We start from the raw sequence: 23,533 nt of genomic DNA, 5'->3' as shown, positions 1-23,533 counted from the left end.
CCGTAGCTGATGGGAGTCCTCTGGAGTGACACTCAGCCACCTCTGACCCTTTTTGTGTCTTTCCTAATCATCATCAGCGCACACTTAACTACATTCACAATCATCATCAGTGCCCCCCCAGACTTAGACAAGTCTCTATTTGGCCTATTACGCACATACTTCTTCAAGTCCTCTCCAAGTCGTTGGAGTTATCCGCAAAACACTGACCCCGGTGATCCAACAGCTGTCAGTCATTTCTGCCAGGGGTTGGATCACCTACAATTAAAATTCTCTCGGTCCCTCTGCTGTCACAGTCACAAAATCTATTTGGTAAGTTTTGTTTTAAATCTATTTTTAACCTTCAGTGGCCAACTCTTTAAGTATGATAAAAAGCAGAGAGTCTATCATGGCCTATTTTTCTCTCAACATGTGTGCAGGGATGCTTCCCACAGATGTGCTGGAGATGGCTGCTGTACGAGCACTGCTCCGGGGCGCCTGTGTTTGTATATCTGTGTGGGTGTCAGGTGGCTTTCCTCCAGTGCCGTCAACACCTCCGTGTCTTGGTTCCTAGAGGAAGGGTACTTGCTGACAGGCAGGGATCCGGTGGGCCAGTGGTCCTGTCCCTGTGGCCGACCTGTCTGCTTCTGCACAGGGGGGAGTGGGGAGCTCTGCTCAGAGCCACACACACACACACACACGGTGAAAAAAACTCTAATTGCAATAGACTACTACATGATTCACGCACAGGAAATGATACTTCCAGACAGTTGATGATGAAAAACATACATTTTGCCAAACCCCAGATCTTTATCTTGAGAATAAAGTTGAATATCTATATTAAAGGGCTGTTATTGCTGAATAATTCCCAACAGGTTTTAGAAACAACTATGTGATGTGATGCTTAAAGGAAAATAGGGAAGTTTCACCAGGAACACTTGCCATTGTTTATTTTAAATTAATTAATTGAATGGACATGCAAAAATGTGAAATTTGTCTGCAAACAACCACATAATTAAACATACAGTCTATAATAAGAATAAAGTTTCTATTAATAAATGAACAATGAATGACTATTCACTTGCGTTTCGAGCGATTTTTCAAGCAGTTCCTGTTTCTCACATGAGATGATTGGCTGCTTTTATTTGTCGTGTCATTGTAAACTGAATATCTTCGCTGTAATCTAAAAAATGATTGCACATTTATCGATGAAGGAAAGGTAATCGTTAGTTGCGGCCCTGCTTGCGTTTAAATGTAGCAGGTCTTTGTAGAAAATCCAATTTTCCCTGTAAGTGGTACCAAATTACATAGTTATTTCTATGAAACTTCCCAAGAAATGTCTTTTAAAAATGATTGACCTACACAATATACCAGATGTCCTTATGTGTACTTAAATTAAAAAAAAAGAACTTGATGGTGCATATTTACAGTATATATTACCACTTTGTGTTACAGTGTAACATCAGTGGTAAGTGTGTAGACAGTAAAGAGACTGATCATCTGTTTAAGGTGGCGTTAGAGACTTTCATAGAATTAGGTAGCACAGGCTCTTTTCCTCTCCTTGCCTCCTTTCTCCCCCTTAGACTCCGTGAAGGGTCAGGTCAAACACAGGAAGCCGAGCTGATTGGTTCTACTCAGATATCGATGGGTATGTGTGACCAATCGCTGCTGCCCAGGGCTTTCCCCAGTCTCCATCTGCTGCTGCTGCTGCTGCTGATAAGTGTGTGTCTAATCGTTCCAGCCCATGGCTTTCCCCAGTTTCCACTTACCTCTTGACCATTGCTTCCTGTCAGATGTGTTAACGCTGCTTTTAATCAGTTTTACTGTCTCATGCGCACACATAAACACACACACACACACACACACGCCGACACAGCTGGCCCTTTCCATCCCTGCTCTCCAGAGCACGCTTCATTAAGGTTGAACCTATCCCCTGCTCACACCATCACAACCTCTGTCACACACAAACACACACCTGATCCTGCCATCCCTCCACTTGACCCTCTCCTTACCCCATCACCCACCCTGGTATCTCTTACAGTCAAACAAGCCGTGAACATGGACATGTAGCCTTGTCTGTGGCTCTTTATTGAGGCCGTCTGCCAGTCTTTGTGCCTACACTAATGAATGCAGTGTGGTGGAATGTGTGCAACGCTTCATTATTACATTATAGTTCATCACCTTACATTGGCAACTGTTGCCTCAGGCTAAATCAAACAAATAAGAGTTCTCATTTACCCCATGTGCTTCAAAACTGTAAAAACACTTCGGGCCCTATTTTAACGATCTGAAACACAAGTATGAAACGCAAAACGCCAGTAGCTTTGTGGGCGGATCTCGAGCGCTGTTGCTATTAAGCCGGCGGGATAAATGAGTCTTGCGCCCGACGCAAATCTAAAATGGGTTGGTCTGAAGTAGCTAGGTGTGGTTTGGGCGTAACGTGAAAATAACCAATCAGAGCGTCAGCTCACATTCCCTTTAAGAGCAGGCGCGCTTGTTCCATGGCGGGTTGCTATTATGACTGCGGATTTGTCTGGCGCACGCCAGCGGGAGCTGTCCGGGATGCGGCAAAGTAGTAAATGCCCGTCTTGACCGGGTGGCGATGCTGCGGCCTCTCGGGTGTATCTCCTCAAGTCTGGAGAGTATTGCTGCAGCCATGGAGCGTGGGCCTCCAAACGCACCACCTGCACCTGTTGTTCCCCTTCCTCCTCCCCCCCACTCCATCTCCGTCCACCCGCTCCACCAGGAGCACATCGCGCATTCCTCCCGGATCAGATTCCGCCGAAGTGTCAAATCCCACCGTAGTTCAACATCACGTCTCCTTAAGTCCTCTAATATTTCCTCATTTATGTCACCAACACATCCATGATTCATGGAAATGTTGTGTAAAACACAACAAGCCACAAAGAATGCTGCAACCTTTTGAGGACTGTACTGTAAAGTGCCTCCTGATCCGTCCAAACACCTGAAGCGCATTTTCAGTAATATTTTTCTTTGTAATTATGTATGGTTTGCAAAAATGGGAACTGCTGCGTCCGTTTAGATGAGAGAAGTATGCGCGTTGTGCACACGCTACATCATGGCCAAGCATGCGACCCTAAAATAGCATCTGAATAACGCGCTATTGACTTTAGACTAGCGCCACTGACTTTAAACCAGGTTTTTCCTGGTCAGTGGCGGAATTGTTTTCTGAAACTGCAAAATAGCATCAGATAACATTTGCGCCGGAACACGCCTCCTCTTTTCACTGAACCGCCCCCGGGAGCGCAAATACATTCCCTAATTTACCGACGTGCGTCTGTGGAGGGAAAAATCCGCTGTGCGTCGGGTGCAAAATAGGAATGATACATGCGTCGGTGTACAAAGGGAATTGCGCTGAGTGCAAGATAGGGCCCCTCATGTCTTTTCTTCTTTTCGTGGTTTGGCTCTCTGGGGTGCTCTTTTTAGCCAAGCTAGCGGTGCAGCTAAACATTTTTGTCAGACTTGTCACACAATTTGGTTCAGACATTCATGTGTCCAGGATGAACTGTAATAGCTTTGGTTATCCTTTAATGTTTCATCTAGTGACATTATATTAGGTCAACATTTTAATTTATTCAGTACTTTGGGTTATGACTAAATACCCACAAAACTAATGATATTTCCATCAGCCTTTTTGTGTTTGGTGCAGATTAGCAAATGTCAGCATGCTAACACCATAGAATTAGAATTAGAGTAGAACAGACATTCCCATTCAAATCAACATAGCACAGGGTTGTCAAACTCAATTTCACTAAGGGCCACACTGGAAAATAGAGAATCGCACCAGACATGTATAGTTTATTGACATGCTTTTATTTCATCGAAAAAGTAAAATATCTTTGACTCAATTATTGCATGTATCATCTCACTTAGCCTACAGTTTGGTCCACATAAAGCCCTGAAAAAGTGAGCAAAAAAGTTCCAAAGCCATCCTAGAATTTAGCAAATCGAGCAAAACAATGATTACATTTTGTAAGTAGGCTACCACCCAGATGACTCACAACTACCTCTTTCACAGCCTAAATATGCAAACTCTCTGCTTCTGGGGGAATTTCTGAGTCTCAAAGTCGGCAAATTTGCCAAATTCTGCTTTGAGTGTGGCGTAATTGCAAGTTGAAAAACAGGTTCCCATGTTTTTGGTTTGGCGCACAACTAGGTGGGCCAAAATTGATTGTGAACCTAAATTGATATGCGGGCCGGATCAGAATGTGCGAGGGGCTGGATTTGGCCCGCGCGCCTTGAGTTTGACACATGCGACGTAGCAGGATAGTTGGAGCGACGGCCATTTCATGTGTACCATTGCCTTTGCAAAGAAATGAGACCGGTCTGGCAGGCTTACTTCCACAAAAACTTTCTTACAAACCGACTTGTGGCAAGTTGCGGACTCACTGAGGTGAGGTTTTGCGACAAACGAGCAGTAGGCTACAAGGCATGGAGAGGGATCTTTTGTGCACGCCTGTTGCCTTGCTGCTAGAGAGAAAATGAGGAGTGCTGGATTAAATTGCCTTAGCAAGAGACAGACAAAAGTAAAATGCCTGCTAAGTGTGTTCAATGACTGTTCTAGTTCAGATTGCTAGCATTGTTGTTATGAGCATGTTAGCATGTAGGGACTTCCCATCTCCAACAGAAAACACTGTTCACCAACTGCTCCAAACAGCTCTGTTGTAGTCCAGCCTTTACTTCAGAGACAAACGTGGTCACTTTGGAACACACGTTATAATGCTCACCTAGCTGCTAGCGTGGCACGCCCTCATACTCTGCTTCTGACTGGCTAGTAGTCCTTACCTAGGTACTGTCAGGGCACGCCCTCATACTCTACTTCTGACTGGCTAGTAGTCCTTACCTAGCTACTGAGCATGTGCGACTCCCAACAAAGATGGAAGAGAAGTGAGATGTCTCACTCTGTAGCTAAACAGAGAACTCAACACACAGGGTGAAAAAGAGGAGCTGCAGCAATGTGCAGTACAACAAAATATGTTAACATATATATTTTTATTAAACCTATTCTGATATAACCTCTAAATACAATTATGAATCTGAAAATGAGCATAATATGAGCACTTTAACATGTGATATCTTGTTTTAGTTTCCTTGAAAAAGAGTACACACAACTCAGATGACAACAAATAGGCCTAGGTAAATCATTCATGGTTGTATTTACTCTTTTGTTGTTACCTACAAACTTTCACCTAGCTATTTCAGATGAACATGCTGTAACTACAGTGCGTCTCACTTGGTTGTTGATTGTGGGCAGTGAAGCTGAAGGGATAATAAGGTGTTACTCTGTAGTTGTTGACAAGATGACCTCTCCTGATAATGAGAGAAACAGGAAGAGAGGAGGTCTATTAATAGGATTTATACCTCTGGAATTACATTATTATTATTATACCAGTGGATATGACAGAGTGATGTGTGTGTGTGTGTGTGTGTGTGTGTGTGTGAAATGATCTGTTAGGAGTGTGTGTGTGTGGTGCATATGGTAAAACAATCTGCAGGTCTGCTGTTAGTCACACTCCCGCGTCTCAAATTGAATTAGCGCTGACAGCGCACAGCGCCAGCCGCGTGTATGTGTGTGTGTACTGGGGGCACTAGCTGTTGGCAAGCTATCTTTATGTGTGTGTGTGTGTGTGTGTGTGTGTGTGTGTGTGTGTGTGTGTGTGTGTGTGTGTGTGTGTGTGTGTGTGTGTGTGTGTGTGTGTGTGTGTGAGTGAGTGAAACAGAAGAGAAAGAGGGCCTTCCCCCTGAAATCAATTAAGGGAGTATAGTTCTGTAGTTGTGGGGGTGAGGGGGGCACATCCTGTAGAGGGCAGCCCAGACAGACAGCACCATCTGGGGCAGCAGGCAGGTCGACCCTGGGTTGAGACATGAAAGAAGCAGGGCAGGGATAAGAGGAGAGGAGAGTACAGGCCAGCGTTAAATCACTCTTTTCTCTCCACCCCGTACCCTCACCCCAGCCCCTTATCTGCCATCCGATACATCAGCCACGGAGCATCATTCTCACTCAATCACTCTCCATCATTTTCCTTATTTTCCCCTCTCTCTGTATCTGTCCCAGGAGGGATAACCTGTCATACACAGGAAGCAAAAAGAGGTAAGAACAATCTGTCCCTCTGTCAGAGATAGGGGCAAAGAGAAAAAGAATATCTCACATCTCTTGTTCCAAAAGAGTTGATTTATAGGTCCATATTTAATTAAAAACAATGCCAGAGAGTGCCACACACACACGCACACACACACACACACACACACACACACACAAATGCACCTGTAGAATCCCCCTCCGGTCCATCAGACTGGAAAGGATTAGCACACACACTCTCTCTTTTAGGGGGGAGGGATGGCCCACGTGTGATGGACAGCCGGGGTCAGAGTGTGCGCTGTGTTTGTTGGTCATGAGCTGAGTGCTGACAGCCCTCTTCCAGCCACCCTGCACTCACACACACAGGTCCATTGATGACAATTAACAATCATCTGAACAGAAAAGGTTAAAGAAACTGAATTACATTAAGAGGCTGTGGTAAGACGTGATGATTCTTGTGACTGTGGCTGTTATAAAGTTAAACTTATGGTGGGTTTAGCATACATAAATGCAGCAGTTAATATGCTCAAGTTAATATGGCAGTGATGGAAGAAGTAACCAGACCCATTAGTCAAGTAATAGTAGCAATACCACAATCTAAAATACTCCATTTCGAGCAAGAGTGTATCAGTATTATCAGCAAAAAGTTACCCATAAAAACTAAAACTATGCAGGCAATATGGCCTGTCATTGTAATATTTGTTTAAATCACATCATCAGATTATTACTACGGATGTATCGACATGTAAATAGTAGTTTAATCTTGTAGATGCTTGAAGTGAAGCTAATTTTAAATATGTTATCTACCAAACACTGTTATTTGTATTTACTGTATAATAATGCATCAGGTTGTATATAGTCATTATATGTTTTAAAATCTTAATCTGCAAATAACCAGGTAACTATAGCTGCATTTATGGGATTTAAGGAAAACTGAATAGGTGTTCCTTTATGGATCAAAACAATTCTTCTTCTTCTTAAGTTAAATGCACTATTTAAAAACCCGTTGGGATATCTAAGGATTTAAAACTTTTTCATTGTCCTAAACTGATGTTTACAGAATCTACTTATGATCCAGAATTCCCCTTGTCGGTGTTATATTATTATAATATTGGATAATTATTATTGATGCATGAACATCTAACTATGCAGTACTTTTATCTTGTAGTATCTTATTTTAAATGCTTTATAAACGTTTGGTTGGTTTAATCTTAAACCAGTGCATTTTATCTTACAAACCAATCATATGTTTTGTAAGTAAAACCTAAATGTTACTATAGCTGTGAAATAAATGGAGTAAAAAGTGCAATATTTCCCTCTAAAATATAGTGAAGTATAAAGTATCAAAGCATTTAAAAAAAACCTTCATAGTACAAGTACAGCAGTGCTTTGTTTTGAATCTGTTACCCAAATCAGAGATGGGCCCGAAATGAATGCACATGGAGCCCCGTCGAGTGTACACTTCACAGAAACGAGTAAGGAAAGGTGAAATTAGAGAGGTGAGGTGTGAGAGAAACAAGAGCTGTTTGGGTCATTAACACTTTCTCTGATGAATGGCACGAGTGTGAGGCCCAGATGGAGCGCTGCGAGGAAACCCCCAAAACACACATGCAAACACACAAAACATGCAGGCCAGGTGCCAGGCCACATGTTAAAGCAGTTTGTCCTCCACTCATCTAACCTCTGCTCCTGTAAGACAGGGGCCTGTCAGGGAGCACATGCCTATGCAGTGCCCCAGTGACCCCTGTCTGCACACACTGCTGGCCATACTGCGAGCCAGTATACATGCAAATCCACGGAGGCTCCTGGTTCTGTCCGCACTCCTGTGATCTAATGCTGCGAGACTTCTAATCTCAACCGAGGATCTCACAGTCTTGGCTCGTACTAAAAAACTTGCTGATGTTTCCAGCAACAGAGGATGTGTTCGAGATAAAAAGGGAAACAGTGATGGGATGAGAGGAGAGGAATTTCCCCATCCTAGGAGGCAAAGTTTGACTGAGCAGCGTATGCCTGCTTGATAAGCGCAGTAGAAGAGCGCTTAATCACTGTTAAACTGCCCTTGCTTTTCACATTACTCACTCGGTGTAATTCAATTTCAGCCACAGCTGGTTTCACTTTCAACTTTACAGCTGAGCTCAGTCACGTCCCATAATCTGACCTGATAAATAACTAGCTTTTATTGAGTTTGCAGAGAAAATAGAGTCCAGTATAAACCTTCGCAAGAGACTCGCTGAGCCAAAAATGAGGAGCAAGGCTGGAGGGCACCAAGCTGAACGGGCAAACGACACGTGTGTGTTTGTGTGTGTGTGTGTGTGTGTGTGTGTGTGTGTTTGTGTGTGTGTGTGTGTGTGTGTGTGTGACCAGACAAAGGGAGTCTTTTTTTGTCATAAATCCAAATAAACAACATCTGAGTACTTGTGAGCAAGTGTATGGCAACTATTATTAGGAGATAACTGACGTGTGTGTGTGTGTGTGTGTGTGTGTGTGTGTGTGTGTGTGTGTGTGTGTGTGTGTGTGTGTGTGCCGTGTATGTTAATCTAATGAAGGCAGAGTATATTTACACGTTCTGACTCTCTGCCGAGCTTCTCTCCTTTCAGGATGCCATTTCACATGATTGGAAACAAATGACTTCAGGGTCAAATGGCTCTCCCTTTACTGCCTGTCAATCACCGTGGAGCGGTCCAGAGACATCCCTTCTTGTGTTATGAGAAAGTCGAATCCGCACAGTTTCCATGTTATTTCTGCCACCACCTTCAAGAGGATTATGTTGACACATTATCAAGAGCATTTACAGTGTAAGGGGGACGGACAGCTCGGTTAATCATCGACAGGCTGATGAAAAGTTCTCAAACAAAGGTGAAGTTTGATAAGACAAGAAAGACCAGTATGAAAATACACTCATAATATAACAAATGTATCTAAAATTTACAATCTTAATTTTAAAAGACAAAATACAACTCATTTAAAGGAATAGATAGTGAAATACGCTTATTCGCTTTCTCGACGAAAGTTGGGTGAGAAGATTGATACTCTTATACTTGATTTTTGTGTTAAATATACTGCAGTCTATATCCACGACGTTCCACTTACAGGATTGCTAGAGTGCCGTTGAAAATTCCGCCGGATATCACTTTTTTCGGCCGGATGTCCTTCACCTTTTGCTTCCTGTTGCCGTTTTTCCATCACATGGTACCTGCTTGCCTCGCCTCTACTCTACTCGGCTTTTTTGGTTTTCCATTATGTAAAAAAGTCCCTGGTACCTGCTAACAGGTACTTTTTTTAGTATCACCTCAGTCGAGGTTCCAAGCGAGCTGAGGCGATATCAAAAGGTGACGTGAAAACCTGCAGACTACTGATTGGTCGGAGAGAATCGTCACTAATCACTGCATCATCAAACAAACCCGCCATTTTTAAAGAAATGCCAATAAACCAGAGCACGTTTTTCTCTAATCCCAGAATGCTGTGTGGACTCGCCAGACCCTCCTCTGCAGCACTGTGAAGGAAGGTCTGGCAAAGCGAGACTATGTTAAATATGAAGACAGCAGCTGGTTAGCTTAGCCTACCATGACAATTGGAAACAAGGGGGAAACAGTTAGCCTGGTTCTGTCCAACAAAACCACAACCCCCCCAACAGAGCCAGGCTAGTTTCCCCTTCTCCAGTCTTTATGCTATATGCTAAGCTAACTCGCTGCTGGCTGTAGCTTTATATTTAGAAAGTGGTATCGACGTTCCATCCAAATCAGCAAGAAAGCAACAAAAGATATTTCAGGTATGTCAAACTATGTCTTTTACTAAAAAGGCAGTTGTAAGTGCAGGGCCTCATACATTGATACTATTGCTACGTTTCACGTGGCCGGCTATTTTCATAAACGGACATTTCAACCTCTTGGTTTTCAGAAAAGTGTTCGTTTATATGTACCCGTGTTTATATGCAAGAGCACGCCAGACCTTTAGATGGCAGTGTAACGAGAAGCTCAAGCCCACGTTAGCCAATCAGAATCCCGACAATAGCAACAACAGCAACCAATCTTGTCCTCTTTCTCTCTCTCGGCTGCCTAAACCTCTGTTTGTCTCAGTTTACATGCAAACGTGCAATGAAGATTTCAAAAATCTCCACTTTGGCCGGAGTTTTTAGAAATAATCGTTTTCTGTGATAAAAACGGGGTTTTCGTGTAAATGAGAGGCCAAACCGCAGGAAAATATCTGCGTCTTCCCTTCGTGTAAACGGGGCTTATGTCAAACTGTTGCAAAATGTCTGCATGTGCTAATCTTCCAAACTTTATGTTATTCACTGCTTGCAATAATAGTAGTATTTACACACTATTAGTGACAGGTGCTCACGTCCTATTCTATGTAATGTGTCTTTCTGTGTTAACTCTTTTGGAGAGCGGCATGTGCAGAGTTCAGCTCTCCTGGTATGAAAGCAATTAGTCTAATTGAAAGATCAGGAATTGTCCCACACAGCCAAACATGGAAATGACAGACAGTATTGAATAACCAGCGCAGATTATGGTCTGTCTGCAGACAAAGGCCAGGCTGTTTGATAGCAGCACACCTGACCGCTCGCTGAAACACGGGCCATCCCCTCAACTGAGTTCCTCAATTAACTCCTTCCTGCTATTTCCACGTCCAGCGCGCATTAGCTCACTGCCATGCTCGGCCATGACAAGTAAATTGCTGTTTGGTTATGACCGTTTGTCGGGAAACAGGCCATTTCCCCCGCTTTGCCTAAACCGCTGTTCCTCGCTCTGCTCTGAGGGAGGGAGGGATGGTGCAGGGCTTTGAGTCTGACATGAAGGCAGTAATTATCACATCAGCGGCTGAACGGGCGTGCCCCCTTTGGTATGGACAAAAACACACAGCATTATCTTGGCCCAAAGTAGGTTTTCATTCTCTGTTCCTCATGGCACACTAGAATTCACTGAGGCCTCCACATGTCTGCTCACAGCAGTATTGATTTACTGTTGATCCTGGAGCAATGTTACAACCATGATTACAATAATGATGACAAGGAGCCTTCTTCCAATCTTGTTATAGACTGTGCCTTTAATAAAGGCCTCTATAGAATAACCCTTTCACTCTCCAGTCTCTGATTAGTTCTGTTATTGGTAATAAAGTACAGGAATGGAAACTGGCCGCCTGAAACCTGGCAGCTGTTGTTCTTCCCTTAAAATCACAGAGAGACCTGATGAGCTCATGTTATTAGTCAGGGGTGGCCAATCCTGACTTTGAGATCGAGCTGAGTTTACAGCTCGAAAGACACAAAACACACTTTGTTTTCATAATGTGTGTCGCGGGCATGCTGAAGCACCTTATGGGGGATTTTTGCATCATTTCTTATTCAAAACTTCCTATTGCACGATAGCATGCGTTTCTGTTTTAAGTTTGTGTATATGCATGCCATTACAACTGGAAAACATGGAAAATGTTTCCTCTTTCATTTTGTTCAAACATACGGCAAAATAACATTTTGAATGCTGGTGTGTGAACAAAAAATATGAAAAATACTTTAATAGGCGCTTATGGTCAGTATAACAGTCATTCATTAATATTTATATTACATACCTCAGGTCCTATTGCTGATGCTTTTTGGAAACACCATTACAGCGTGTGAAGTTGTTAAGGCAGAAAAGAGGTTCTGCCCTGCGGTAAAGAAACTGATTTCTGTCCCAAATAAAAATCTACACCCTGTCTACATTTCTGTTGACTCCAATGTTGGGCTTTTATGGCTCTAGTTGTGTGTGCACAGTGAAGAGGAGCAGCTCATTGACTGCTTCAGGATGAGTTTTTGTGCTGGTAGATCCAACACAGCGTACAAACACACACAAAGAAAACGTCAAACGGCCACAGTTTATTGCTCCTTTGAGTCTTTCTCGAATAGAGAAGCGGCCCTCTCTGTTTTGTTGCAATAAGCTTTGGCTCGTTACACTCAATGGGCCGGAGCCTGAAAGTGCGGTCCAGCTGTCAGAGGCAGTGGTTGGTGGTCGGGTGCCACGGAGACTGGCGCAGCAGACAGTCTGTGGTGTCTTCGGCTAGTTTGGCGTGCCGGGAAATAGCTGTGAGCTGGGGGTTCAGGGGGAAGCTGTAGCGGTAAAGACAGTAGGGGCCTGCAGTGTCAGAGAGGTGAGGGAGGAGAGAAGGCCCCTGAGGGCTGAGGGGGCTGTGGAGGGGGAAGAGGCAGGGGGAGCCCCCCGGAGACCCGTAAAGACATGGGTCCCTACAGTGGGGAGGTTTCTTTGCCTGCAGCGCCGAGAGGAGTGGGAGGTCTGCTAGCGGTGCCAGCGGGGGCAGGCCCCTCAGTCTGTCCGCTCCCAGGGAGGAGAAGGCCCTGCTGGGCAGCGGGGATGGGGAGGGGGCGGTGGAAGTCTTGCCGTAGAGAGGAAAAGCAAGGGTGTGGAGAGCGGCATCGTGGCAGGAGAGCGCGGAGATGGAGAATGGGGATGAAGAAGAAGAAGAAGAGAGGGGGAGAAGAGTCTTCACACTGCTGGTCGGCGACCCCGAGCTCCCTGTCGATAAAAAAAAAAAAAAAAGAGGTCAGAAACTTGAATCACAAAGACAAAAATTGGAGCAGGGAAGTAATAAGAGCTGCAGCACAGTACCTTGGAGCTGTATGGTGAATGGCTTGAAGTCTAAGCTGAGAGGGCCTCTCCACGGATACGATTCCAGCAAGCCATCCAACACTCCCCTACACACACACACACATACACACACACACACACACACACGCACACACAGACACACACATATACTGTAAAAGCACTGAAAAATGTCATTGCAGGTATTTAAATATTGATTCTGAGAGGTGTGAAATTCTGCACAACACATTTCAACTTCACTTGAAGGTTTTATGTGGTGTCAAATGTCGGTGGTTGAAGCTGAAATCCCTGTTGGGTCCTTTAGTGGAGCACTTTCCTGAGCTAAACCAAGTGTGGATGTTTGGGGAGGTTTGCCGTACCTATTCCTTCCTGGATCTCTGAAGCCCTTGGCAAACGGGTTCCTGTCGATCTTTAGTTTTGTGATCTGGCCCAGGAGAGAGGATACAGACATGGGTTAGAGTAGACGTGTCAAGCGCTGATGTGTTAAGCTAACAATGAGCTCAGCTTTACAGCGGCATGGAGAGTGGCAGAGCTCTCCCTCAGGGACTGCATCTCCCAGCAGCACCCAGGGCGATCAGCCATGTCAAACAGGGTTCTTGGAGGTCGTACGGTTTTATTTGGTGCTTTAACGGGCTGCGGACTCCAGCAGTCGGCCCGGTCACAGCTCGTTATTGAGTTTCTGTAATAATACGTTGGCTGATCGTAAAATGAGCCCTGATGAAAAGATCTGGCAGTCCCCGCGGACACCTCTGTTACTGGAGGAGCTGCAGCCAACAGTGGGGTCAGCTGTACAGCAACACGCACACGCACACACACACGGCCACACACACACACAAACGCACGCTCTGAGCAGCTGAAAATCAGGACACTGCAATTCATGATTTTGCTGAGACCACAGAGAAGTGGACCTCGCCACCTTCATGATGTTCAGAGTGAAGCATTTTGAATTGTTGATTGTCTCAGTGAGCAATTTTATGGATTATTTTTTGGGGCATTTGAGGCCTTTATTTCCATAGGACAGATGAAGACATGAAAGGGGAGAGAGAGGGGAGAATGACATGCAGCAAAGGGCCGCAGGTCGGAATCGAACCCACGGCCGCTGAGGAGTAAACCTCTATATATGTGCGCCTGCTCTACCAACTAAGCTAACTCGGCCGCACATAGCCCATACTAAGCTGAAAACTAAAGGTGACTTCTGGACTGTGGAACGCATTGCCTCGTGTTTTAAGAGAGGCAGCCTCTGCTGACATCTTTAAAAAAGCAGCTAAAGACACATCTTTTTAGTCAAGTTCATTTAACCACATTGTTGACTGTGTAATGCTTTTGTGTTTCACTATAATTTACTGTGATTTATTGTGCTTTTAATGATTATCGATTTGTTATAATGCATTTATTAATTTGGCCTGTGAAGCGCTCACTGTGACTCTGTCTGTGATAAGTGCTATATCAATAATCGTTACTTACTGACTTACTTACAATATGTTTGTTTTGTGTTGGATCCCAGGAAGAACAGTCTTCACTACGGTGATGACTAATGAAATCCTTAAGAAACAATAGACAATAAACTGTGTGCATGGCCATTGAAAAGACTTGCTTTCTTAATATACTGAACAAAATTCTAAGATCTAAGACTTTTTCTATGTACACAAAAGGCTTATTTCTCTCAAATATTGTTCACAAATGTGTCTAAATCTGTGTTAGTGAGCACTTCTCCTTTGCTGAGATATCCATCCACCTCACAGGTGTGGCATATCAAGATGCTGAGGAGGAGCAGGAGGGTCCCGAAAACCGGTCAGTAGCTGGTGTTAGGGTTAGGGTTCACTAACACAGATTTAGACACATTTGTGAACAATATTTAAGAGAAATATTTTTGTGTACATAGAAAAAGTCTCATGAAAAATGGGGGCAAAAACAAATGTGTTGCTTTTATAATTTTGTTCAGTGCATTTGTGGCGCATAAAGGATGTAGAATATAAATATGTAACATCAGATAGGCTATGCAGCAGATTTTTCTACAGCATTTTTACAAATACAGAAATAAAACTGCAGCAAATCAGCCCGTTTGTGTGGCGCTACCTGTTGGTTCTGATAGGCTGTGACGGTGGTGAACTCCGTTTCTGGGAAGGAGAAGCTGTGGACTCCTTCAGCAGGCAGCGACTGGATCTGGGACAGGTCCATGCGATGGTCGTGCCGGATGACGTGCACACGTGGCTTGTATTTATGCATCGACTGGAGAATAATCTGCACGAAGAGATGAAGAGGAAACTTTATATTTGACAACAACCAAGGGCTGCAACGTCATTATCAATTTGTTATTGATAATGACATTGCACATTATTTTTCAAATAACTGATTAACAGGTTGGTATATTAAATGTAGACAATATCCATCACAATTTCCCTCAACTCAAGCTGATGTCATCAAATTGCTTCCTTTAACCAAAATCTAAAAAGAGAAGCAACTGTCATAGCTGAGAGGGTTGACTCAGACATTTTTGTTTAAAAGAAATTAATCATATTTAACTCTAAAAAAGTGAAATTATCCGAATGGTTACTGTTTATTTTTCTGTCAATTAAATAATTGTTTAATTGACTAATTATGTACATTTAAAAACTGTGGGAAATTAGAAAACCATTTCAGTTACACAAATGAACTGCAATAGGTGAAATATGAAGGTAATATGATACTAGAACAAAATATAATTTACGACACAGTGCAAAATAGTGTGGAATCGGCTGTTATGTCCAGCCAAACTAAACACGCTACTCAACAAATAAAACTCGCAAAACATCTAATATCTTATTTCATTAGTGCATCCAATCAATATTAATTCACCAAGCATTGTATGGAAATCGACATGATTTTTATTTGACATCTCTAAAAACACTAATGTCCAATCTGATTAAGATCTATTTCTCAAACTTTAATTTTGCAGTTCATAGTGTTGCTTTTGTTGTGTGTTATTATTCTCATTTTGCACACTTGGTAATGCATATACATAACATATATAAGTTTTAAATAAACAGCCAAATTACAAGTCTACAAATCTAAAGTTTTAATCTTTACCTGTTAGGGGAGATAATATATGTGTGGTAATATATATATATTATATATATATATATATATAATATATATATATATGTGTGGTAATATATATATATACATATATATATATATGTGTGGTAATATATACATATATATATGTGTGGTAATATATATATATATATATATATATATATATATATATATATATATGTATGTATATATATATATATATATATATATATATATATATATATATATATTATCACACATATATATATATATGTGTAATATATATATATATATATATATATATATATATATATATATATACATTATATATATATATACACACACAATATTTGTCAGGGAAGCCGTCCGACTGAAGAAGGAGTATATGTTATAGGACTCCGGAGGCACACACAATGGAGAAGGACTACCAAAGTTTTTCTGGAAAACTGTTTCAGGAGGGGAAGGGGAACCATCCAAGCTTGTACAGTAAGGATGGGACACTGTTGACCTCCACTGAGGAGGTAATAGGGCGGTGGAGGGAGCACTTTGAGGAACTCCTGAATCCGACTAATACGCCCTCTATGTTAGAGGCAGTTTCTAACGGGGGATTGTCTATTTCCCAGGCGGAAGTTTCACAGTGGCCCCCGGGATTGATGAGATCCGTCCATAATCTGGGTGTGGAGGGGTTGTCCTGGTTGACACCCTCTTCAAATGCCAAAGGAGTGGCAGACTGGGGTGGTTTTTTTAAAAGGGGACCAGGATGGTTTTATAAACAGAAAGGGGTTCGGCCGATCAACCTCGGGTGAGGAGGAAAATGCCCTGGTCGTGGGAACAACGGACCAGCTCTTCACTCTCGCAAGGATCCTGGAGGGAGCCTGGGAGTATGCCCAACCACTACATGTGTTTTTGTGGATTTGGAGAAGGCGTATGACTGGGTCCCCGGAGATACTGTGGGAGGTGCTGCGGCATATCTACTCAGGGCCATCCAATCTCTGTATGACCAAAGTGAGAGCTGTGTCCGGGTTCTCGGTAGTAAGTCGGACTCGTTTCAGGTGAGGGTTGGCCTCCGCCAGGGCTGCGCTTTGTCACCAATCCTGTTTGTAATCCAGGATATCGAGGCGTGAAAAAGGGGAGGGGTTGCAGTTTGTGATCTCATCGCTGCTCTTTGCAGATGATGTGGTCCAAAGCACTCACTGGATTACAGACAGGGTTGGGATGAGGATCAGCACCTCTAAATCGGAGGCCATGGTTCCCGATGGAATGCCTTCTCCAGGTAGGGAATGAGTCCTTACCCCAAGTGAAGGAGTTCAAGTACCTTGGGGTTTTGTTCGCGAGTGAGGGGACAATGGAGCGGGAGATTGGTCGGAGAATCGGGCCGGGTGCGGTATTGCATTCAATCTATCGCACCGTTGTGTTAGAGCTGAGCCAGAGGCAAAGCTCTCGATCTACCGGTCAGTTTTAGTTCCTCCCTTTGGTCAGAAGGCTTATGACTAAGAAATCCAGGGTACAGAAATAATCTGGGGAGATTTTCAAAATAGCCCATCTGGTATGCCCCTGGGCGCCTCCCTGGGGAAAACAATACCCAGGACTAGGTTACAACCTGGCCTGGGAGAATAATCCCCTGCTGGAGCTGCTCCCCAGCGAAAATAAGCGGACGAAGATGGATGGATGGATGGACAATATTTGTGTTTATAACAAGCGAAAGAGTTGCAGGCAGAGAGGCCATATAAAGAGGTAAACTGACCACAGCAACATAAGGATTATGAGGCTGTTTCTACACAGTTTCTACTTTCCTCCATCGTACACTATCATAATGAATCCCCCAAATGCAGCACTTTCAGGATGGTTTTATAAACAGAAGGATCACGTGAAAAGCCCCCTACAGCCTCCCCGGTCACCACATCTGTCACATCTGCATATTACCAAACCTTTACAGGAAGTTAACGGATTCCCACTTCCAGTATTAGAGAGAAAAGCTCCAGAGTGACGCTCCCAAAGCGGTTACAGACAGGAAAACGGCCCTGCTGCTCCGTCACCACACAGCAGTAGGCCTAGGCCTACCATCAGCTGATGTTAACTCTTTCAGAGTTATACTAAGAAATGTACAGAAATAATCTGGGGGTTTTCAAAATAGCCCATCATAAAACAATACATTACACCAGAATAATCCAAAAGAGTAAGAAATAAAAATGTCTGACCTGTGGGCCTACGGGTCACTATCTGTTATCTGTTGGACGGAGAGAAAGAGGAAGCACGCGCATGCTCACATGGGTTACCTACATGTCCCTTGTCGTCCATCTCGTTGTTGGTGAGTTTGACCCGGTCGAAGCTGATGACCTGGCGCATCCACGTCTCTCCTGCGCACGGGGAGTCCGGGTGCACGTAGAGTCTGGGGGAGATGCACGAGTGGTCCGTGTTTCCGGCCACCATCCACTGCGAGCTGTGGTACACATACCTGCCGACAGTGGTGGGACTAGTATTCAGAGCCTTTACTTAGAAGTCAAAATAGTCTACTAATACCACACTGTCAAAAATACTCTGTTACAGGTAAAAGTCCTGCAGTGAAAATGGTACTTATAAGTAAAAGTATGCAAGTATCATCAGGATAATGTACTTAAAGTATTAAAAGTAAAGGTACTCGACGCACATTTTAGAGACTGGAAACGATCCAAACTGTTCAGTCAATCAACTAGTTCATACTCGGTTAATGAACTAGGTTTTAGCTGTAGCCTATTTGTAGGCCGTTATATTGTTGGTTTGTTCATTTTTAATAGAACCTTGTATTGTGTGTTCAAAAATCTGTATGTAGTGGAGTAAAAAGTCCAATATTTTCTCTCTGAAATGTAGCGGAGTAGAAGTAGAAAGGCATGAAAAGAAAAGACTCAAGTTAAGTACAAGTATCTCAACATTTGTACTTATAGAGTACTGTACTCGAGTAAATGTACTTAGTTACATTCCACCACTGTCTGCCGGGGTATACATGTAATTAGATAAACGAATGTATAAAATAGTGAGTTAGATTAATTTAATTTAATACACCCACACATACACACCTGTAGCGTTTTGAGTCCACTGGCATGACGTCCATTGCGATGTAGTACTGCTGGCACGGGTCCAGATTGCGCACTTTGACGCGCACGGAGGGGAACATTCTCCTAACGAGAGGCGAGGGAAGAAGCGCAGACACGTCATGTTTGATCCCCTTTTTAATTCAATATTTCAACTTCCCTTAACACTGCTAAAAGTGTGTCTAGCCGTCCTGGATTTCACATTAAAGCACACAGAAACAGAACACTTCAGAGGATCGTTCAGGGGTCCTCGAGGGGCCATGAGGGCATCTTCACGGCCGAGATTTATAGCGAGAGTTCTCCGTTATAGAATAAACGGAACCTAGACTTCTGCAGCTAGTATGTCCCAATAACTCATTTCTGGGTGGAAAAGAAAAAAAAGAACACAGCCTAGCACATGGCCATCAGACCACAAATGGATTTCTTAAGTTAATTTAATCGACCTATACCCAAGAACATCCATGTGTGACAAGATGCCATTCTCTATAGTCCGTGATTATAATAAATAGACTCTTTTAAATTTCGTCCAGAATGACTAGAAAATAGAGTTTAACTCACTTCGACAAAATGTAATAATTCAACAAAATCTAACTCACATGATATAAAATGTGCACTATTAATTTTTATATTCCAAACAAAGCGTATAGGCTTATGATATATTTCTACACGTGCAGGGCAAAGTTACTATAAAACCAAGAACTTCCAGTTCGGGTGTATCCTGGCCCATATTTTAGGAAACTGCTGTCTTGTGATCGGCCGCAGCGCGATCAGAGCCGTTTACCACCTGATAAACGCGCACCTGTGACCGCAGAACAGCTCATGTAAATATCCTAACATGTCATATCACTGAGAATGACCTATCCAGGTTGTATCTATAACTGACACTTGAACGCCGAAACTAGCTTGCATTTATAACGGACTGAGAATCAAATGTTTTATTATTTTAAACAAAGGTTTATAGGCCATCCTTATTTAAGCATAACGGCCCAGGGCGCAGAGTGTGGGGCCCGCTCTTATTTCATGTGATTAAGGTGACTTTTGTAAAGTTTTTGTTTATCATAATATATATCGATTTTTTTCTTCTTTAAGTTTTAAAGAATAGAGGACACGATTCAAAATCTTACCAGAGTGTTTTATTTAGCTGATGTGTCATGCACATACAAGCCAAATCATATTATTATGAATATAGGCACTGCCTGTCAAATATCGTTCCTTTTGTCCCCGGATGTGTAGCTTTGAAGTTTAAACGTTTTGCAGGATAGAAACAACGTATGCACGGCTGGAATAAAGCCTCTCCATATTTGCTACAGATCACTTATCCAGATTTAGTACCTGCCAGCTTTGGTTATGATCATCTCGGTGCCGATCTCGTAGAATCTCTTCCACAGCTCGGAGCCCTGCAGCTCCACCCGGACCTCTCTGTCCGGGCGGCAGTCGCTCTCCTTCGGCTTGCTCTCCTCTCCGCTGGGCTCAGCCTCTTCAGGCCCTGATCTGATAGTCGGTCTCTCCGGATCACCGGAAGTGTCCCCTGCCCTCCTCGGTGTTGAACCTGCTTTCTTCATCTGGCTGACTGGATATTCGTTCAGGCCTATAAACGGGCAAAGGCTTAGATGAGTGAGCACTGAGAAAAGAAGCTGAAACTGCATTTTTGTGACCTTTTGTTTTCTAAAATCAATTACAAGTTAGCTGCAACTTTAACTTTTTGATTAAAAGAAGCTGTAGATACAACTAATGTATAGTCTTATAAAAAGGAACAGATATTTGCTCCAGTTTGACAGTTGACATGGAGAATATTTGCAAAAGTTGTTTTCCCTAAAAAAAAAAGAAAAGATTTGATCATTTTGGTTTTTAGCTGACAAAATATAAAGACAAGTTGAACTCTGAAAATTGATGGATAAAAATATAGGTCTGATGAAGCAAAATAACTTGCAAACTGCCGATTGTGGATTGTGTTTTATTGTTCCATCTTGTGCGTAAAATTTGTGTATATTACAGCAATGAGGTGTTCTCGAAACCCAGCAGTCCTTCTGCCTCACCGGTGAAGATGCTCGTGTCGCTGCCGGTGTCTCCAGCTGAACTTGACTCGTGTCCCTCCGACACTTTCATCCTCTTGCAGGGTTTCCCGACCAGCGCCTCCACCGAAAACGCGTGAGCCCGGGAACTCAGACCCTGCATCTTGGCGAAAGATCCCGTCTTTCTGCGTGTCGTATATCCGTCTGAACTTTGATTTGTCCCGCACAAGGTTCAGTGTCCCAGCGCATTCAGGGCAGGACGGGGTTGAACAGGCAGCAGCAGAAGCAGCACCTCAGGGAGCCCCTCTTCTCTCACGGCTGCTCCGTGACGCTGCGTAATTGATCCGGTGCCTTCCCATGTGTTTTCCTAGACGCGCGCCCTCATCCAAAATCCTTGATTATTGGCACGCCTTTCTTCCTCACTACACTATCTCCCTCTCTCCCCCTATGCGTTTCTGTGTCTCCCTTTTCCGCTCTGCCTCACAGAGGGCTTGTTCCTCTGGTCCCCCTCTGCGCGTCACAGAGAGGGAGGGAAGAGCGCAGCGCGCATTCCTCCACATGGGCCTGCGCTGCAAAAAATATCCATCATAATACGTATCCAGGCCTTAAATATAGTTTCCTGAGACAAATGACTAATACATGTTACTGCAAAAGTGAAATAAAAACCGTTCTCTCTAAAACAATCACGTTTTGTTACGACTTTGAAACGATGCAAAATGAAGCAGGTGGCTTCATCAGTATCTATCAACAGATGCAATTCGATTCAAATGGATTTTGTTAATTGCAAGTTAGCAAGTTACAATGTCCAATCAGCTGCCATTTCCCAATATTTGAAAAAAAACGTATAAGACTCAGAAAACAATAACTATTTCTTGCAGTGTGCGCTTGGTCTCAGCGGCGTTTAAGCATCCAGAACAACCAGCAGCAGCATCTTTACGCGCGGTACCACTTTGGGATGATGATACTTTTAAGGCTGAACGGTAAACATTAGACTTGGTTTGTGGCATTTTGTGATTTAATGTAAGTTCAGTTGGTTCAAAAATGAAATGTGAGAGTGGTAGGCCGCAAAATAATAATAATAATGATAATAATAATAATAATAATAATAATAATAATAATAATAATAATAATAATAAGGTCAGAAAAAATAAAGCTGATGAAGTAATATATAATTTAAATCTACAATGTGATTAATTTAAAAGCACATTTCTTGGACATTTCTTCAGCATATATTTAGCACAAGCAAGCTCTTTGATTGTCTGTGTTGCTTCCCTCCATTTAGACAGATATCCGATAGATAAATAGAATGAACATTTTAGAGCGCTGGAGGGGGAGTCAATGCACAAATATTTAAGTCTTTTAATGCAGACCATCTGGAAGGTAAAATATCTCCCTGAAACTCACTGCGTTTCTGTTGAAGCTAACATTTCCTATATTAATTTGAAGGCTTTCCTTAAAGCGGTATAGAAGTGGGATTTTTTTTTTTCCTTCTTCTTTGCGGTGCCCGGTGAGGGTGGTGCGCCAGTCTGGTTCTCATAAATGCGGAGATCAGATGGAGTTCGGCGCGCAGGGGAAAACTGGTCCGTAATGACAGCTCGGGATTATTACATTACTGCTCGACATGAAATAGATCCGCTTTACACAAATACAAGTCAGCGAAGGCTCTATTTAAAATGTTTTTTAATCACATGATATAATTGCTGTGAGGAGAAAACAAATGAGGGCTGTGTTTACGGCACGGTCGGTTTGGTTGGTGATGGAAATCTCTGACAACAGCCGGGAAATGGAGAACTATGACCAACCGGAATCGCATGCTCTCTGTCATCATAACCTGTTTCAGGGCTGCTGCCCGGATTTATGTTTATTCTTTCCTAACTTGTCGTTTTCTCTCAATACTGTAACAAAAGTGCACCCCAAACACGAGTGCAACAGAAATGACTGTCTGTGTGCGCGCAAAGGCCTGCTGCTGCCTCTCACTGAAGTAAAAAGACGCAACCCCCTCAGATAGAAATAGCCTGTGTCATTTCCTTCCACTCACATCCAAGAGATTCTTTTTCCATGTTGTCTTCAGCAGTCAGCTCATAAATCTTCGTCATGGGATTATGGGATGTCAGCCGATTGATGGCGGGCGCGCAGGCAACTGCTGAACAAAACAGGAAGCTGCTTCTAGTTGTTTTATGATTCTGTATCCAGTAAGCTGCATTTCAACCATTCAGAGATGTTTGGCACGCACGTTTCCTCTTATTAGACACAACACGCACGCTTAGCGGAAATAAGAGACTTAAATTCAATTTAGCACGGCCCTCAGGTTTCTATTAATGCGGATGTTTGATGACCCGCTGCAATTAGGGCTTTCCGGTCATTTAGCGCCTTCAGGTCAGGCTGTTGATTTGCGTATCCACGGCCTAATTAATAATCATTGGTGAATAATTGGTTGGTAATTGAAACGTATGTGGTAGGCCTTTGAATGCACCCACAGACTGTAAAGGCTCAAGTGCTACACATTAATCTTGAAGGTCACTTAAGCTCTGGTTGGGTAAAGGGAAATTTGCTATTTTATGAAATATGGCTTTTATGAATTCAATTGTCCCCCCCCCCCTATTTCAATACGATTTTTTTGGTTGTGTGTAGCTGAAGGCTGGTGCCCAAAGAGTAATCACGACCAGCCGCACACTCATAGGCGTCTTTCTGTACTGTATACGTGCAAATGCCCCCAACATTAATGTG

General features: G+C 43.1%; 1 protein-coding gene across 3 annotated transcripts; it reads right to left on the bottom strand.

Annotated features, from left to right (window-relative positions):
• Positions 1-11,617: 11,617 nt before the first annotated feature.
• Positions 11,618-23,072, bottom strand: tbx22 (T-box transcription factor 22). Of its 3 annotated transcripts, XM_028589892.1 has the most exons (9): positions 22,845-22,877; positions 20,831-21,375; positions 20,127-20,382; positions 18,780-18,881; positions 18,007-18,181; positions 14,749-14,913; positions 13,032-13,096; positions 12,676-12,761; positions 11,618-12,582 (listed from the first exon to the last, which is right to left on the bottom strand). In XM_028589892.1, the coding sequence occupies exons 2-9, from the start codon at positions 20,967-20,969 to the stop codon at positions 12,041-12,043; spliced, it is 1,530 nt and encodes a 509-aa protein (XP_028445693.1). In that variant the 5' UTR covers positions 20,970-21,375; positions 22,845-22,877; the 3' UTR covers positions 11,618-12,040. The 3 variants fall into 3 exon arrangements, with proteins under 3 accessions (XP_028445693.1, XP_028445695.1, XP_028445694.1); XM_028589894.1 differs by lacking the exon at positions 20,831-21,375 and having other exon boundaries at positions 22,845-23,072; XM_028589893.1 differs by lacking the exon at positions 22,845-22,877 and having other exon boundaries at positions 20,831-21,488.
• Between the last annotated feature and the right edge of the window lie 461 nt (positions 23,073-23,533).

Source organism: Perca flavescens, chromosome 10 (assembly GCF_004354835.1).
Source record: "Perca flavescens isolate YP-PL-M2 chromosome 10, PFLA_1.0, whole genome shotgun sequence".
In the NCBI taxonomy this organism is placed as follows: Eukaryota; Metazoa; Chordata; class Actinopteri; order Perciformes; family Percidae; genus Perca; species Perca flavescens.
This window is presented reverse-complemented; position numbering and strand designations above follow the sequence as displayed.